The sequence below is a fragment of the Jaculus jaculus genome, chromosome X, assembly GCF_020740685.1.
Source record: "Jaculus jaculus isolate mJacJac1 chromosome X, mJacJac1.mat.Y.cur, whole genome shotgun sequence".
Taxonomy (NCBI): Eukaryota; Metazoa; Chordata; class Mammalia; order Rodentia; family Dipodidae; genus Jaculus; species Jaculus jaculus.
Genome location: NC_059125.1, coordinates 109,424,428 through 109,441,730, shown reverse-complemented (window position 1 = coordinate 109,441,730; position 17,303 = coordinate 109,424,428). Strand labels below are relative to the sequence as shown.

The 17,303-nt window shown below is 36.0% G+C and overlaps 1 protein-coding gene and 1 non-coding gene across 6 annotated transcripts in view; both read left to right on the top strand.

Annotated features, from left to right (window-relative positions):
* Window positions 1-17,303, top strand: part of Lrch2 (leucine rich repeats and calponin homology domain containing 2) — a 136,702-nt gene that overhangs the window by 67,608 nt on the left and 51,791 nt on the right. For 2 of the 5 annotated variants that reach the window (XM_045140630.1, XM_045140633.1), the window contains exons 6-12: window positions 6,525-6,658; window positions 10,596-10,683; window positions 11,537-11,648; window positions 11,989-12,086; window positions 12,183-12,241; window positions 14,618-14,725; window positions 16,565-16,642. In XM_045140630.1, coding sequence (XP_044996565.1) covers window positions 6,525-6,658; window positions 10,596-10,683; window positions 11,537-11,648; window positions 11,989-12,086; window positions 12,183-12,241; window positions 14,618-14,725; window positions 16,565-16,642 — 677 coding nt within the window. The remainder of the gene's footprint in view (window positions 1-6,524; window positions 6,659-10,595; window positions 10,684-11,536; window positions 11,649-11,988; window positions 12,087-12,182; window positions 12,242-14,617; window positions 14,726-16,564; window positions 16,643-17,303) is intronic. The other 3 variants (XM_004659114.2, XM_004659113.2, XM_045140632.1) reach the window with 2 other exon arrangements.
* LOC123456958 lies at window positions 11,732-11,864 on the top strand. The gene has a single exon (XR_006634816.1). It is a non-coding gene; the product is annotated as a small nucleolar RNA SNORA42/SNORA80 family (small nucleolar RNA).

Here is a 17,303-nt window from a genome sequence, read left to right as displayed (position 1 = left end):
CTTTTGGAAAGAAGAGATCTTGGAAAACCAGGGAGGCAATCCCATAATAAGTATTTAGTTGTCTTGTAATTTTGTTCATATCTTTATGCTAGGTGTGGTGGTTTGATTCAGGTGTCCCCCCTAAACTTAGGTGTTCTGAATGCTAGGCTCCCAGCTGATGGATAATTGAGAATTAATGCCTCCTGGAGGGATTGTATTTGTTGGGGGTGGGCTTATGGGTGTTATAGCCAGTGTCCCCTTGCCAGTGCTTGGAACACTCTCCTGTTGCTGTTGTCCACCTTATGTTGGCCAGGGGGTGATGTCCACCCTCTGCTCATGCCATGGTTTTCCCCTGCCATCGTGGAGCTTCCCTTCAAGCCTGTAAGCCAAAATAGATATCTTTTCCCCAGAAGCTGCTCTTGGTTGAGTGATTTCTACCAGCAATGTGAACTGGACTGCAACAACTAGGTCTCTAGAGAAGGGGGATTCCTTTAAGGAAGAAGGCATTAGTAAAAGCCAGATCCCTTACTGTATATTTAGGTGCCTTGTAATCTTATTCACACCTTTATGTTAGTTTTCTAAGGAAGGAAGACTCCTTTAGGAAAAAAGGGATAAGGAAAAACAGGATTCCCTCCCTTACAGATTCAAGGACAAAACTCCATTACCTTTTTACCTTATACTGCATAGCCAATTTTTAAAAATTTATTTATTTATTTATTTATTTATTTGAGAGCGACAGACAGAGAGAGAGAGAGAGAGAGAGAGAGAATGGGCATGCCAGGGCCTCCAGCCACTACAAATGAACTCCAGACGCATGCGCCCCCTTGTGCATCTGACTAACGTGGGTCCTGGGGAATCAAGACTCGAACTGGGGTCCTTAGGCTTCACAGGCAAGCACTTAACCACTAAGCCATCTCTCCAGCCTGCATAGCCAATTTTAATCTCCTTTTCTTTATCAGCATTACTGTAAATATAAAGCAACACAGCTATTACAGAAGACAGTAGTGATCTTTTTCACAAAGTTCTACAGAACTGTCTGTGGTGGATTGAATGAGATTTTTCTTGTTGACTCATGTGTTTGGAATGTTTGGTGCCCATCTGGTGGCTCTTGAGGAGTTGGACCCTAACTGGAGGAGATGTGTTTCTGGTAGTGGGCTTAAAGATGTTATAGCCAGGGCTTCTAGCCATTGGAACTAACTCCAGATGGTTGCCCCACCTCATGCATCTGGCTTTACATAGGTACTAGGCAACCAAAACTAGTGCTTTGGCTTTGCTGGTAAGAACCTTAACCACCAAGCAATTTTTCTGCTCCCCCCATTTCATTTCTTACTCATTATTAATTTTGAAAAATAGCCATTCTTTCTCTATCTGCTTCTCTCTCTCTCTCTTTCAAATAATCTCTCTCTCTTTCAAATAAATAAAATATTAAAAATGAAAAAAAGATGTTATAGCCAGTTTCCCCTTGCCAGAGTTTAGCTTACATTTGCTCATTTCTGGCAGCAGCTGCTGACAAGAAGTGATATCCAGCTATAGCATGCATGTGGAGGTCAGAGGACAACCTCAGGGGTTGGTTCCCATCTTTTAACTTGTTTGAGGCAGTTCTCTTTTTCTTGACCTTTGACAGATATTCCTGTCTTTGCCTCCCTTCTCTCCTTAGTAACTGTAGGATTATAGGTACATATGACTGTGTCCTGTTCTATGTGAGTTCTTGGGACTCAAACAGCTCATTATACTTGTGCAACAAGTGCCTTTACACACTGAGCTATCTTCCTAACTTCCTAATAAACTATTTCTTATAAATTACAATATCCCAAGAAAGTGAATTATCTTAAGCAGCTAAGTACATGCCTGTATTTACTTCAACATTATTCACAATAACCAAGTTATGGCAATAGCATCACTATCAAAGGATAAATGGATAAAGATGTGCTGTACTGTGTGTGGATGGAATGGAGTTTTATTCTGTCCTATCAAAAAGAAGTCCTGGCCTGGAGAGATAGTTTAGCAGTTAAAGCATTTGCCTGCAAAGTCAAAGGATCCCTGTTTGACTCTTCAGGACCCATGTAAGCCAGATGCACAAAGGAGCGCATGCATCTGGAGTTCATTTGCAGTGGCTGGAGTCCCTGGCACGCTCATTCTCTCTCTCTCCCTCTCTCTCTCTGCCTCTTTCTTTCTCTCAAATACATACATACACACACACACACAAACATATAAATCCTAACAAATGAATATTCAAAATATCATTGTAAGTTTAAGATATACAAGACACAGAATGACAAATATTAAATCTGTGGTGTTGAAAAAAACAAAAGATAAAAAACTGGAGTTGTACTCATAGCAATGGAATAAAATGGTTACTAAGGACTTGGAGGTCAGGATAGGGAGAGATATTGGTCATATGGTACTAAACTCCTGGCCATAAAGCTTAGATTTTGTTCTGAATCCTCATCAACATTGAGAAAGCAGGTGTGTGTGTGTGTGTGTGTGTGTGTGTGTGTGTGTGTATTAGAAACATAAAGTTATTTACAGTTTTTGCACAACCTTGGGAAATTCTTTTATCATCATATTACTCAAAGCAGAGTTACAACATGTAGCAAAGATGGAAACAAAGCAGGAAATGTGCGTCTGTAGGTTGTCAGAACTGGAGATATTCTGAGGAGAAATATTTTTTCCTGATGCCAGGGCTCTTGTAGTAGATCATTTTTATTCCCAGCATGATATTTCCTGTAGAGATCCTAATTCAGGGGACCCTTTTGAAGTCCCATTCTTCAGTAATTACTATAAAAATAAGAAGTTAGTTGTGGTGGTTCATCTGTATAACTACAGCACAAATTGATCCCAGGCACAAAGGAAGTAGAAGCTGTGATAGAACATATAAATAATGAATTGGGTCAGGTTTGGGTTGCAGTAGTGGAGTCCTGTAATCATAGCACATAGGAGGGTAAGGTAGGAGGATCATGAATTTGAGTCTACCTATGTAGTGAGATCCTGTTGAAAAGGAAAGAAGGATGACTAAGCATGATAAGAAGCCTAAATAAAGTGTGCTTTTTAAAATACTGCATCTTAACTACTTGAAGTTTGCCGAGAAAGCCACTTCCAATTTTTTCACAGCTAGTTATATGAGGTGATAGGTATAATAATTAGATTGGTTGCTGTAATCATTTCACAATGTATACATTTATGTAAATGTTATATTATGCATCATAGCAGTTCCCATCTTGTTGCTGGGACAAATCCAAACAAAAGCAGCTGATGGAGGGAAAGTATTTATTTAATTATTTATTTGAGAGAGAGAGAGGGAGAGAAAGAGAGAGAGAGACAGAAAGAGAAAGTGAAAGAGAAAGAGAGAGAAAGAGAGAGAGAGAGAGAGAAACAGAGGGAGAGAGAGAAAGGGAGAGAGAGAAAGAGAGGGGGAGAGAGAGAGAGAAAGAGAAAGAGCAAGAATGAGCACAATAGGGCCTTCAGCCACTGCAAACAAACTCTAGATGTGTGTGTCCATCCCCTTGTGCACATGTGTGACATTGTGAGCTTGTGTCACTGTGCATCTGGCTTCTGTGGCACCTGGAGAGTCGAATATTGGTCCTTAGGCTTTGCAGGCAAGCGCCTTATTCACTAAGCCATCTCTTCAGCCTGAAAGTGTTTATTTTAGCATACAGTTTCATGGGGAAGTTTCAACATAGCAGGGAAAGCATGGCTGAGTGTATAGCTGAAGAGCCACATCTTGGGTCAATGGCAGGGAAGAAGCAACAATACTAATTCCCTTTGAACACCCAGTGTCCAATGACTCACTTCTCAAAGACTCCACCACCTAAGGACTAAATATGCAGCTTAATTACAAACATTTGATGCTATGTGGGACATTTTACTTTAAGCCATCCCTGACATTCTAGACATTTGTAGTTTTTATTTGTCATGCATGTTTTAGGAAAGTGGGAGGGGGAAGGTGATGTTGGAGCTATAAAGGTGAAAAACCATTCACAGGAGTGGGAATCAGAATGACTTCTTAGCAGCAGCCCTGTAAATAAGTTGTGAGAATGGTGCCCTCTAACCTTCTAAGTTCTAACCTCTGTTCAAACTATCAGTCAAGTGTGAGGCAGAAAAAAGTTACAAACATGCAAATTGTAAGAAAATTTGACTCCCTAGCACTGTATCTTAGAAAGCTAGTGGGGTGTGCTGTATAAAAATGGAGGAGTAAAGAATTACTCATGTTGAAGCTTAATTGGTATGCATAATACTAAGGAATAGTCATCCAGTTTAGAGTACAGGAGTTGTCCCTTGAAAAAAAAATGGTAAGCAAATGATAGTTGACTTGGTATGTTAGTTCACATGGAGAGACGTTTAACAGTTCTGTGAGGAAGACAGAGCAAATTACTGATAAGGATATAAAAATTATGCAAGGGAGAAAACAAGCCTATTATTAACTTTGTGAAAAATTATGTGGGCAAAGAAATGCAATTCAAGTATTCTGTGGGGCTATGTGCCTGCAGATATATTCTTTATCATAATACTGAAAGTTCTGGATTTTGATTCAATGAAAAATTGTTACATAGCAGTAATAGTTTCTTTTACCTGTGCTAGAGTTCTAACCTAGGGCCTTGCTCACGCTAGGCAAGAACTATACTATGGAGTTACATGGCAAACGAATTCCAAGAGCAAAGATTTATATAGCACTTAACACAGGCCAGACATTGTTGAAATAATTTATATATATTACATCATTTAATTCTTAAATCTGCCATGTAATACAAGTACTGCTATTTTCCGGTTAATATCAGTCAGCATCTTTAAACATTTGTTAATATTGGTCATTCATGCTGTTCAGGCCAAAGATACACCAAGGCAGAATTCCTTTAAGCAGGTGGATTCTATGGTTGTAAAATTAACTTCAGAAATAGCTACATGTCAGGAACTTAGCAGAAAAACTTCTCACAGCAATAATCTCAGAAAGTTGTTTGTAAGGTCCATAAAAATATTCTCACATCCCCCCCCCCCATATTTCTTTCTTATAGTTCATTCCCTCAGTTTGTTCGTATAGTTCATTTCCAGTACTAAGAACCTACTTTTTGTTGTTGTTGTTGTTGTTTTTTCGAGGTAGGGTCTCGCTCTGGCAATCCTCCTACCTCTGCTTCCTGAGTGCTGGGATCAAAGATGTGCGCCACCACACCCAGCTCTAAGCACCTAATTTTGTGTTGATAGATATATTTATTTGAACAGGCAGCAGGATACTATTTATCACTTATTTTGGTATGTGTACATGTGTGTGGAGGCCAGAGGCCAAAGATGGGTGTCATCCTTCATCACTCTCCACTTAATTTTCTTAGGAACAAGGTGTCTCCTTGAACTCAGCACGAGTTTGGCTATACTAGATCCTCATGCTTCTGTGGCAAACACTTCACCCTCTGAGTCATCTCCACAGCCCCTAGATAACACGTTTTAATTTGTAATCAGTATAATTATTCCAATACCTCAAATATTTTCATTTTCCTTTTAACTGAAAATTTTCATTGGTCAAGTCAGACCTACTATCTTAGACTTCTCCAAGGAACATTCTTCCCTTTCATGTGTTTTTATAAATACTTTTTTTGAGGTAGGGTCTTACTCTAGCCAAGGCTGACCTGGAATGCACAATGTGGTCCCAGGCTGGCCTTGAAGTCAGGGCGGTCCTCCTACCTCTGCCTCTCAAGTGTTGGGATTCAAGGTGTGTGCAACCATACCTGGCCTTATAAATACTTTTTAGTGTACATACTTGATGTTTTCTTTTTTGTTTTTGTATCTGAGGTAAGATAATTCCTGAAAAGGTGTTTTTATTGGAAAATTTGAAAAGTGTTTAATATCACTATAAATATTTATTTAGCATAAATATTTATTTGCTTTGCCTATAACTAACCTTTATGAAGCTGACGTAGCTTCCTCACTTTTTATTTTCCATCTGTTTTAATCAATCTCTTCTCTCATGTAATTTTTCATCCCTTATTTTTCATTTTCTTTATGATCAATGAAAGTAATTGTTTAGGGCATTGGCTTAGTTGAATTAACCATTTTCTTTAGTTATTTTATTTTTGCTAGCATACTATTGTTAAACCTTTCTACCAATCCATTCTCTTTACACTTTTACAGTAACCTTCATTCATCACTTGCACCAAATTTTATTGTGCCCCAGATAAGATTATTGTATAGAATTATATATATATAATTTGTTCTGTTTTCACCTGTTCAGTGAATGGCATATTTACTTTTCTGTTTTCTATCAAAAGCTTCTTTCATGCTATCGATTTAATATTTTTAAATTCATTGCACATTCAAGATTTAACAAAAAAAAAAGAAGTAAAAAATTAACTTTTCCTGGTAAAAACAGAGATGTCAATAGAATTTTCTTTGTTTTGGAGTTAGCAGGTTTTTCCATCTGGAGTAAAAAAAAATAATTCAATTAAGTATGAAGATTGAGAGCTCAACATATTTTGAAATTGTTAACATTTTTAATTAACTTGATTATGGTCATTTATATTTGGAATTATATTACTAAATCTATTTCATTATTTTAACAGATATGCTTAAAAGGTAAAGTACACATATTTAAGTACTTAAATATCCAAGCATGTTGTAGAATGGATAAGAAACCAGATTCCCTGGATCTACCATCATTGAGTAAAAGAATGCCTTCTCAGCCTCTCACAGACAGGTAATGTTCTTACAGTCTCTCTAGATGACAATTGTTGTCTCTCATTATAAAATATATTTAATCATCTTGGGCACACTGAATGTGTTTTGTCTGATTGACCCAGAGTCAAAGTGGGTAGTTGACTGACCTAAATATTACCATGATAAAATGAACTTCTGAACACCTAGCAAAGTGGTACATACCTATAATCCCAAAACTATATAGATGGAGATAGAAGGATTAGAAATTTCTTTGCCAGAGTTCAAGGCCAGCCTGGGATACATGGAACCTGTGTCAAATACAAAACAAATTAGCAAACAAAATCTTCTGGACTATTAGGCCAAATTTTGATTTTTTTCTCAAATTATTATTTTAATATTAACAATTTAAATGTTTGACAGAGTGAAAAAGACTCATTCCTTATCTGTAACAAATGTTAATATACTTTTGTGATCACTGTATTCTCCATTTGTAATAGCAAGTAGAATTTGAATTTGAACTGAAGTTGGTAGAAGAGGAAGGCATTTTGGAAGTAGCTCTCTACCTTTTATTTTATTTTCTTTTTTAAGTTTCGGGTACCAAACCTAGGCAGATTTTCTCACTACTGTGCTACATCCACAACCTCAACGGTTTAATTTCCTCTCCTCTTCCTTTCCCCTCCTCTCCTAACCCATCCTCCTTTCTTTCTCCTCTTCTCTCCCCTCTGAGAAATATCTTGGAATGGAGTGAGACTACAGAAAGAATGATTATATTCCGTCTAAAACATTTAAAGTTTTGTTACTGACTGTACAGTAAAGTTTGCAGATTGCTTGTAATGGCAACATAATAAATACAACAGTGTATGACTTTTTCTGTTACTTGAGTAGAATTAATATCTAAATACTAAATTTAGTTCCTAAAGAGTATTTTATTTCATATGAATAGTAGAGCTACATTAAATAATGTCAAGGAAATTAAAATTAATATCTATTCTAATTTTGATTCATCTGCTTTGTATTCATTTTAAAGTGAACTTACTTGAGTGATGGTGTTTACTGTTTTAGTCACTTATAATACAAATATCTGTTGGATGCCTACTGACAAATGCTGGTTATTGTTGACTGCCATACATATTAGCCCTTGAGTTCATAGATCTCAGTCTACATGTGGGACTCAGCAAATAAACAAAGCAAAACAATATATGAGATGGGGATTCAATCCATTCTGTAGTACTATAAGAGAATGCCCGAAACTATGCAATTGTAAACAATCAAACTTTACTTGGCTCCTAGTTGTAGAGGATGGGTAGTCCACCACAGGAGATTCACATTTTGTAAGGGACATACTGCTGTGTTAGAGTATGATAGAAACTATTACATGAGTAGGAGAAAGTGAGTGATAGAATGTGGGAGCCAAATTTGTTCTTGCAACAAATTTTTCCCAGGATAATGAACCCACTCTTGCAGTATGATGTTAATCTTTATGAAAGCAGAACTCTTATTACCTAAATACCTACTTGTTAGACCCCACATAGAATTCATAGAATATACAAACACACACACACACACACACACACACACACACACACACACACACACGGGGTGGGAGAGTGGGTTCCTGATGTGTGATAGTTCAACTTCTTATCTTTAAGCGACAACACTGGGCAGAATGTAATGCTTTGGCTTTTGATCTTTTCCTGGCATGATGAGTTGCAGTATGTTAGAGTCTCATGCTGTTGGGTGGTGACAGTGTCTGGGCCACACGTTTAGACAATCAATTCTTTACACTGGACTGTGTCACTGTGGTATGATGTTCAGTATGTTAGGTGTGATAAATGCATTGTTGGTTAAGGATTTTTTTTTCATTATACTGGCTTTATGTGAGAACCTTTTTATATACATGCAAATTTTAAATACTGTCACATGCTGTAAAACAAAGGATCATGTTTCTAGTGTGGTCAGGGAGTGTTTCTTTGGAAAGGTGAAGTATTTTATTTTCCCGTTTGGGTTTTTCAGATAGGGTTTTTCTATGTAACTCTGTCTGTACTGGAACTCTCAGGGTAGATCAGGCTGGCCTTAAACTTGTGAATATCATCTTGCTTGTGTCTCCCAAATATTGTTTTTTCAGGCTTTTGCCAACATGCCCACACCTGGAGTGAAAGTGAAGTTTTATGTTAAGACCCAAACTACACAAATCCAACTGTGTGGAGTGTGAGTGAGTGAGTGAGTGAGTGAGTGTGTGTGTGTGTGTGTGTGTGTGTGTGTGTGTGTGATCTTATGTAGAAAGAATAAGCAAAAAAATGCCTGAGTTCAAGTCAGTGTGGTGGTGCATGCATGTACCTCTGGCATTCAGGAGGCTGAAGCGGGAGAATGGAAAGTTTGAGGCCAGATTGGGGTACATCACAGGAAGTTACAGGTAGCTAGCATAACATGGTGACATCCTGATACCTCTCTCCTCAAATAGCATTAGATAGGAAGGAACTTAGTTTGTCTATTTTTTTAAAAAATATTTTATTTATTAAGTTGAGAGGAAGAGAAATAGAGAGAGGGGCAGATAGAGAATGGTCATGCCAGGGCCTACAGCCACTGCAAATGAACTTCAGGTGCATACACCACCTTGTGCATCTGACTTACAGGGGTCCTGGGGAATCGAATTTAGGTTCTTTGGCTTTGCAAGCAAGCACCTTAACCATTAAGCCATCTCTGCAGCCCTGTCTTATATATATTTTAAAAAGTAATTTATTTTTATATATTTTACAGGGATATAGGAGAGAGAGAGAGAATGGGCACACTAGGGCCTCCAGCCACTGTAAATGAACTCCAGATGCACGTGCCACCTTGTGCATCTGGCTTACATGGGTACTGGAGAATTGAACCGTGGTCCTTCAGCTTTTCAGGCAAGCGCCTTCACCACTAAGCCATCTCTCCAGTCCCATGTCTTTTATATATATTTTAGGCATGACTGCTTAGTGGAGGAATTGCAGCATAGTGAGACTAAAGAGAAACTAGTGCTAGGTAATCTGAGGACCATATTTAGGGTGCTGTTTGAAAACTGTATAGCCTTGAGTAAATTAAACCTATTTTTTGCCAACTTCAGTTTTTTTACTTATAAAATGTGAAAACACCATCCATCTGTTGAGAGGAGTTTTCATAGGAAAATATAAGACATTATCTTTAAAGCACTTTAGTACTTAGCAAGTAGTCATTTTAGAGGGTGTGGTAAATTCTTTGCTACCTGGGTGGCATGTTTTGTAATCAGAAATTTGCAAGGGCAGCTCTAGTCTCACACCGTAACAAGCCTGTATTTAGTGCTTTGCAGACTATGTGTGTGTTCTCACTTTTCAAATTATTAGACAGGCATTATTTATTTAAATAAAGCACCCTTTTAGAGCCAATAAAGACAAAACTGAATAATGTTTAAAATATTTGTTAAAAATGAATGAGAAAAAAGAAATAAGCCTTCAATCTCTGAATCTTCCAGACATAAAATGGCCTGGATATCCATGACCTCACAGTGCCTGACACTACCTACACAAGACCTTCATAATAGGAGGACAAGATGATGACATCAACAGAAAAGAGAGACTAATTGAGAGGGGGGAATATGATGGAGGGTGGATTTGAGAGGGGGAAAGTGAGGTTGGGAAGGGAATTATCATGGTTTATTGTCTATAATTATGGAAGCTGTCAATAAAAAGTTAAAAAATAGGTCTTTTATCACAATGATTTTCTAGCAGAGCAGTCTGTTTTTCTGAATCTCTCAAAAGTAGCAATATTGGTACCAGTTGACATTATGCTACAGAGCAAAAGAATGACTCAAATAAAATGTTTGAATTTATCAGAAGATTTCTCATATTTTCCTCCTTAAGAATGTTAGACATTAAAAATATATATTTTGTATTTCTAGGTAAATCTTAGGTCAAGTACACATTATAAATTTAAGAACAAAATTCTAACAGCCTTTAGTTTTTTATCCATAGTATGGAAGATTTTTATCCAAATAAAAATCATGGCCCTGACTCTGGGATTGGAAGTGATAATGGAGAGAAACGGTTATCTACAACAGAAGTGAGTCTTTTCTTTTGCTGATCTATTTTATTTTACAGATTAATAGGGCTTTGAAATAGATATACTTGCACACATTGGAATTTTTACTTTGTATGCAACTATGACCATTTTTTAAAAATAATTTTTTCTGACTCCAAAAAATATGTACCTACTGAGTTTTATAAGCAGAGCATTCATCCTTAACATTTTTTTGTTTGAAAACTGAGAAACAAAACAGAAGATTAATAATTCATGTTTTTAAATTTTAATTTTTTATAATTTTATGTTTGAGTTATCATTATAGTATTTTAATTAAAGACCCAGCTCTTGCCTCAAAGAAAACAAGAGTTTATTCTGGAGCCAAACAACTATAATTGGACCATGCTGTGGGAGCACAGACTTAAGTTACCCCAATTTCTATGTTCCAACATGGTAACATGTCATGAAGTTTTTATAGTAACAGAACAAAGAAAGTCATAAATCAAAATACTTTTAAAATATATTGGTGAACACATCAGGTGGGTTGGTCACCGCAAATCTCTGATTTAGGCCTCAGATACTATCTGATGACATTCTTAGCTTTTGAGTTTGCAGAAGCTGGGAGGTATATTTGCACATTCTAAAAGTTTTTACTTAAAAGTCACAAGGATATTAGGTTACACACAGAGGTATGCAACAAATAGCTATGTAAGGGGCTTAAGCTAGGCCAAGGTAATTTGGCTATGGACCTGCAATCTGCAACTCTTCACAATTACTGAAGTTCACATTAGCCAATCAATCATTGTGGAATGTCTGATGTAGATACATATTTTTTCACAGTAATCTTTATTACATGTTCCAAGTGTCTGGTGTGTTTGTTGTTTGTTCCTTTTAGCCATCAGATGATGACACAATCAGCCTTCACTCTCAAGTCTCAGAATCAAACAGAGAGCAAATGTCAAGAAATGATAGCCACACAATAGGAAACAAGCCTGATTCTCAGAAAGGTAATTTAAGTGGTGTCTGGCTATTTTTATTTCATGTACATGGCTCATAATAAAAATGGGCTCTAAAATTATACTGTTTTGAGGCGTGGGTTTGGATTTATGGCAGGCCCGTCCTCCTGGGCCTTTCATAGTGTCCCACGTCAAAGCAAACTATAGCCCTGAACCATTCTCTGCCTTTTCCCTATAGCCGCAGGCACTGAAGTGGGTTACACAGAAGAAAAAAAAAAATCATACTGTTCTGAAGTAGTTTTTATATTGAGTAAATCAACTTTTATCTTAAGCACTGCAGTTTCAGAACATTTGCTATTATATTTTAAAATAAATATTAATCTATACTTAGACCAGGAAGTATATGATTTTATTGATCCCAACACAGAAGATGTAGCAGTTCCTGAGCAAGGAGATACACATGTTGGATCATTTGTCTCCTTCCTTAAGGTAAATCAAACTGTGAACAAATATTAGTAGCATGTTCTTCTTGATCTCATGAAAGTTGGCCATACAATTTAAAATGACAATTTTCTCTTGTATAAGGGAAAAGAAAAATGTTCTGAGAAATCTCAGAAAAACGAAGAATCAGGAAATGAAAAAAGGTAAGCACATACAAATTCAACAAATGAAGTGCTACATTTGAATACCTGAACTATTTATTATATTTCCTTACTTAATAGTTGAATTTTTGCTCATTTTTCTGTTATTTTTAAATAGTTAATTGAAAGTACCTTATACTTCCCAATTCCTTAAATAAACTCAATTTTATAATAATCATTTAATTTAGTGTCAGATACATACTATTTTTCCCCCAAAGTATAACAATAATGTTGTCTCATACTTTAATTACCTAACAAGAGTGTACATTGACATATATTGCTTAATTTGAGCTCCTTATCTATCCTTTACAAAAGATGATATTGGGCTGGAGAGATGGCTAAGCAGATAAGGCACATGTCTGCAAAGCCTAACCAAGCACCAGGGTTCAATTCCCTGGTGTTCACATAAATCCACAAAGGAGTGCATGCATCTGGAGTTGGTTTGCAGTGGCCAAAGGCCCTGGCATTCCCATTCTCATACTTTTTCTCTCTACTCCCTCTTTCCCTCTCTCCCCTTGAAAATAAATAAATAAAAATATGTTTTCAAAAGATCACATTGGGCTGGAGAAATGGCTTAGCAGTCAAGATGCTTGCCTACAAAGCCAAAGGACCTAGGTTCAATTCCCCAGGACCATGTAATCCAGATGCTCAGGGTGGCACATGTGTCTGGAGTTTGCAATGGCTAGATGCCTTGATGCACCCATTTTCTCTCTCTCCCCCCATTGTTCTTCCTCTATGTGCCTCTTTCTCTCTCCTAAATAAATAAATAAAAATAATTTTTTTTAAAAAATTTGACATTGACATCATTTACCAATAAGGAAGATGAGACAAAGGGTTCCAAATTTCTGGAACTCAGATCTTCTAGCTCACCTGGATCTTCCTACCTCTGCCTCCCAAATGCTGGGGTTAAAGTTGTGCGTCACCACTCCCAGCAAGCTCTTGATTTTATGTATCTTCCATTTTGATAGGTTGGTTCTAGCAATTTTAAGGGTTTTTTTTCATCTATATTCCACAAAGGTAACAGTGATGTATATCTTTTCTTTATCCTTCATCTTATGAAATGACGAAATATGAGCCATCACATTTTATTCAGACATCCCTTCAGGTTGCTTTATGGCTGTGAGAAGAAAGGAATATTTGCTTCTGCCTACCAAGTACTAGGATATAATAATGCCTAATAATACTAGGACCTGCACTGTGTAGTCTTGCATCTTTCTCATTTAATCTTCACCAAAATCCTGTAGGATAGGTAGTAACTTCATTTTTAAAGATGAGGAAGGTGAAACACGTAGCTGCTATCTGTTATTTTCTAGGGAATGAAGTGAGATTTCTCTAGTCTCCATACTTTTTCTATTCATTGTATTTCTTTCAAGTGATCTTATCGGTCACGGTTTTTAGTGCCAGGAATTGAACCTAAGGCATCATGCTTGATAAGCACACACTCTCCACTTACCTTCTCACCCAGGTCTCATCATTAACTTTCGTAGCAGTTATTATTCATTCATCTCTGATACACAGTAAGAAGTCACATTACTTTGTTTTGTACTTTTTCAGCAGTGAACATCAAAGTTAGAGCCTGTACATGCTAAATAAGCAGTCCATCATTGAGCTCTTAGCACAGCCCTGTTTTTACTTCATATTTTGAGTTAGAGTTACCAAGGCTAATCCTGAGCTCACTATGGAGCCTAGGCTGGCCTTGAAATTGTAATACTCTTGCCCAGGCTCCAGAGTCGCTGGGACTGTAGACCTTTGCCACAATTGTCATGTACCCTTTTGATTTCTTCTACTTTTTTTTCCACATATGATTTAATGAGAAGGATAAGGTTAGGTACAGACAGAAGGATTCATGGTTTTTTCAGTTTATTCATTGAAATGCTTGGAACGAATTAGAGTGTGAATAATAATTTTATTTTATTTGCTTTCTTTAAATGGTAAGATGATTAGCAGTTTTTAGCAAATTTCCTTTCTGACCATTTTTTGAAAATCTTATTTGAAACTTTTTTCAATTCTTTTATTTAAACTATTTGCATAGATATTTTGAAAATCAAAATGAATAAACTTATAGAAGCATTAGGCAATTAAAATGAGACATTCTTACAATAGGTTTTTATTTATTTATAAAAGCAAATCGTATGGAGCTTTGCAGTTGGCACATACTACAATATTTGTTAGTCACTAGTTAAAATATATTGTATGCCATCTTTTTATTGAATAGAGAATGTAGATATGTTTTCCTTAACTACTTTTTCTTTCTAATTTTATATTTTAAATTCAAGAGCTTCCACAGTGTATTTAAATTTAAAAATTCATATTTGTAGATGTTGACCAAGCACTGTTGACCTTACTTTTTGAATAACAGTATTTATATCACCTTTTCAGACTTGAGAAAGAACCATTACTTCCAGAAGAAGACGATGATAACTTGAAGGAAGTAACTGATTTGAGGAAAATAGCTGCTCAGTTATTGAAGCAAGAACAGAAGAACAGGTATTTCCAGTAGTAACATTTGAACAGGCCAATTTTATAATCACTAAAAGATGAGCAAATGAAGCATGAAGTTTCAGGTAAATAATAGAGATGTATTTTCAAGAGAATGGCTACTAAAATCAATAAGAAATAGTAGAGAAATATGAAAATGTGTAGACAGTTAATGGAATATACTCAAATTGGCACTATTTTATTTAGTTTTGTGGTGTTGGTGATCAAACCCAGGGCCTCATGCATTCTAGTAAAGTCCTCTTCATTGAATTACACCTCAGTAGCAATTACTACACTCAATATCATTTAGGTAGGTTTTATTTCTGTGCACTGAATCATGATTGACTTATTTGTTGATATTCATCTTAGCTCACAGTAGTAAGAATTTGTTTATATGTATTGCATTTACAAAATATATATTTCTATCTTTATAAGATTCTTAATTCCTTGAGATATGTATAATTTCCTTAAAATTGTTGTGAGTTATATAATTCTGATTTAATCAATGAGGTAGTTTAATGATCCCAAGTTCACAGTTATCATTTTCTGGGTTAACATCCATTTGGCTCTTTGGCTAGGCATTCTCCAAATGCATGTTGTTGCCAATGAGGAAGACACTGTGACTGATTGTAGAACCAAGATAAGTCCATTTTTAATGCAGGCAAAAGGTCCACATGCTGCCCAGGATCACCAATAATTATTACCTTCATTTACCTAGAGTCTTAAAAATATAGTTTGAAATAATAAAGATCTGAGGGATTTGGGGTACATTTAACATGGATGAATAGTAAGTATTTTTTCACTTGTTCAAAAGCAGTAAATATCTGCATTTTGAGAAGCTTCAAATTCATATGACATTTATTTAAATTAGAATATTCTTTTCTAAGGTATTGGTGATCAAAAATAATATTCTTTTTATATTTTATTTATTTATTAGAGAGAGAGAGAGAATGGGCACACCAGGGCCTCCAGCCACTGCAGATGTGTGTGCCAACTTGTGCATCTGGCTTACGTGGGTCCTGGGGAATCAAACCGAGGTCCTTCGGCTTTGCAGGCTAGTGCCTTAACTGCTAAGCCATCTCTCCAGCCCCCCAAAGAATATTCTTAGTACTGACTTGAGAATAAATAAAAACATTCTCTTGAAAAATAAAATAATGCCTTGTAAATTACTGAGCCCATTTTCCAAATTTCCATCAGGCCTAGTTATGTACATAGCCATTGTCTACTACTGCTTATCTTATTCTAATTTTCTTACATGATTTAATAAACAGATATTTAGCCAGCTTCTTAAACTTTGTTTGGTTAACATCTTAAAGGAAGGTTTAACATACATGTGAACTTCTGCAATAGTCACTTTTAGTGGATTCCCATCATATGTTTATTGCTGCTAAATATAGTGTTTTTCTGTTATCTCTTTCCCTTTATTCATTATAGTATTGCTTTTAGGTGGGTTCTGAGAGCTTTTTTTTTTAGTTGTAGAAGGATGTACTAGTACTGTGTGATATAGCTAGATAACAAAATAAAATACTGTGAAATGTTAAAGAATTAAAAATATCACTAAGGATCACAGAAAATAAAATTAAGTTTTGAGGAAATGAGTTTTGGCTAAGAATTGTAAAAATGATTACTTATTTCTTGTTACTTTTTTGGATTATATCACCATTTCAATTTGAGGACCATCATGCTAACATCTAGTTTGTTATAAGTACTTGGATAATTCTCTTAACCCTTGAAACCTAGCCATTCTTTCTTTTCTGCTTTCTTACTAATGACTTCCTTGTCTTCTCCAAAAACATCTTCCTCCTCCCATCTTTTGGTTTGGTTGATATATGTGAAATGTGAATATAGATGGAGGCCTTTAAGTTATAGAGCATCATTCAGTGACAAACTCTTCCAGAGGACCAGAGCAGCAGGACGGAAATCAAGGTATCTAGAGTTGGCCGAAGCCATAAGTATTAAGGGGCCAGGTTCATGCAGCTGAACTGTATTTTACTTAAAATTAGTACTGGCAACTGTGTTCATAATATAGAATTGATAGTTACATAAAATAGATGTTTATTTTTAACTTTAGCACAGGGTAAAACATAATATATCAATGTATGTTATAAAATTTGACATAGGTGAATTCTCAAGTTCATAATATATACTTTATATACATGTAGATTAATGGATCTGAACTTTTACTAACCCAGTATGAATTATACAAATCAGTCATTAAAACCCTTGCAAATATGGTGTGGAAAAGAATCCAAGTACATTATAGTGAAGAGCACTGTCATTTCAACAATTTCCCTAAACAATAATTCCTATGTCTCTCCCAGGGTGGCACATACTGCCATTTGTTCTTTAAATAAAAATCTGTCTTTGAAGGGTCTGGAGATTTAGATCAGTTGGTAGAGTGCTTATCTAACATGCATAAAGCTCTGGACTCTATCTCCAGCTTTGTGTAAACTGAGCATGGTGGTACATGCCTGTTATTCCTTCACTTGGGAGTCTGGAATACATGAGATCCTGTATTTAAAAAAAAATTAAAGAAAGCTCTTTTATGTTTTTCCTAAACAAATTCATTGCCTTAAGTTTGCCTTTG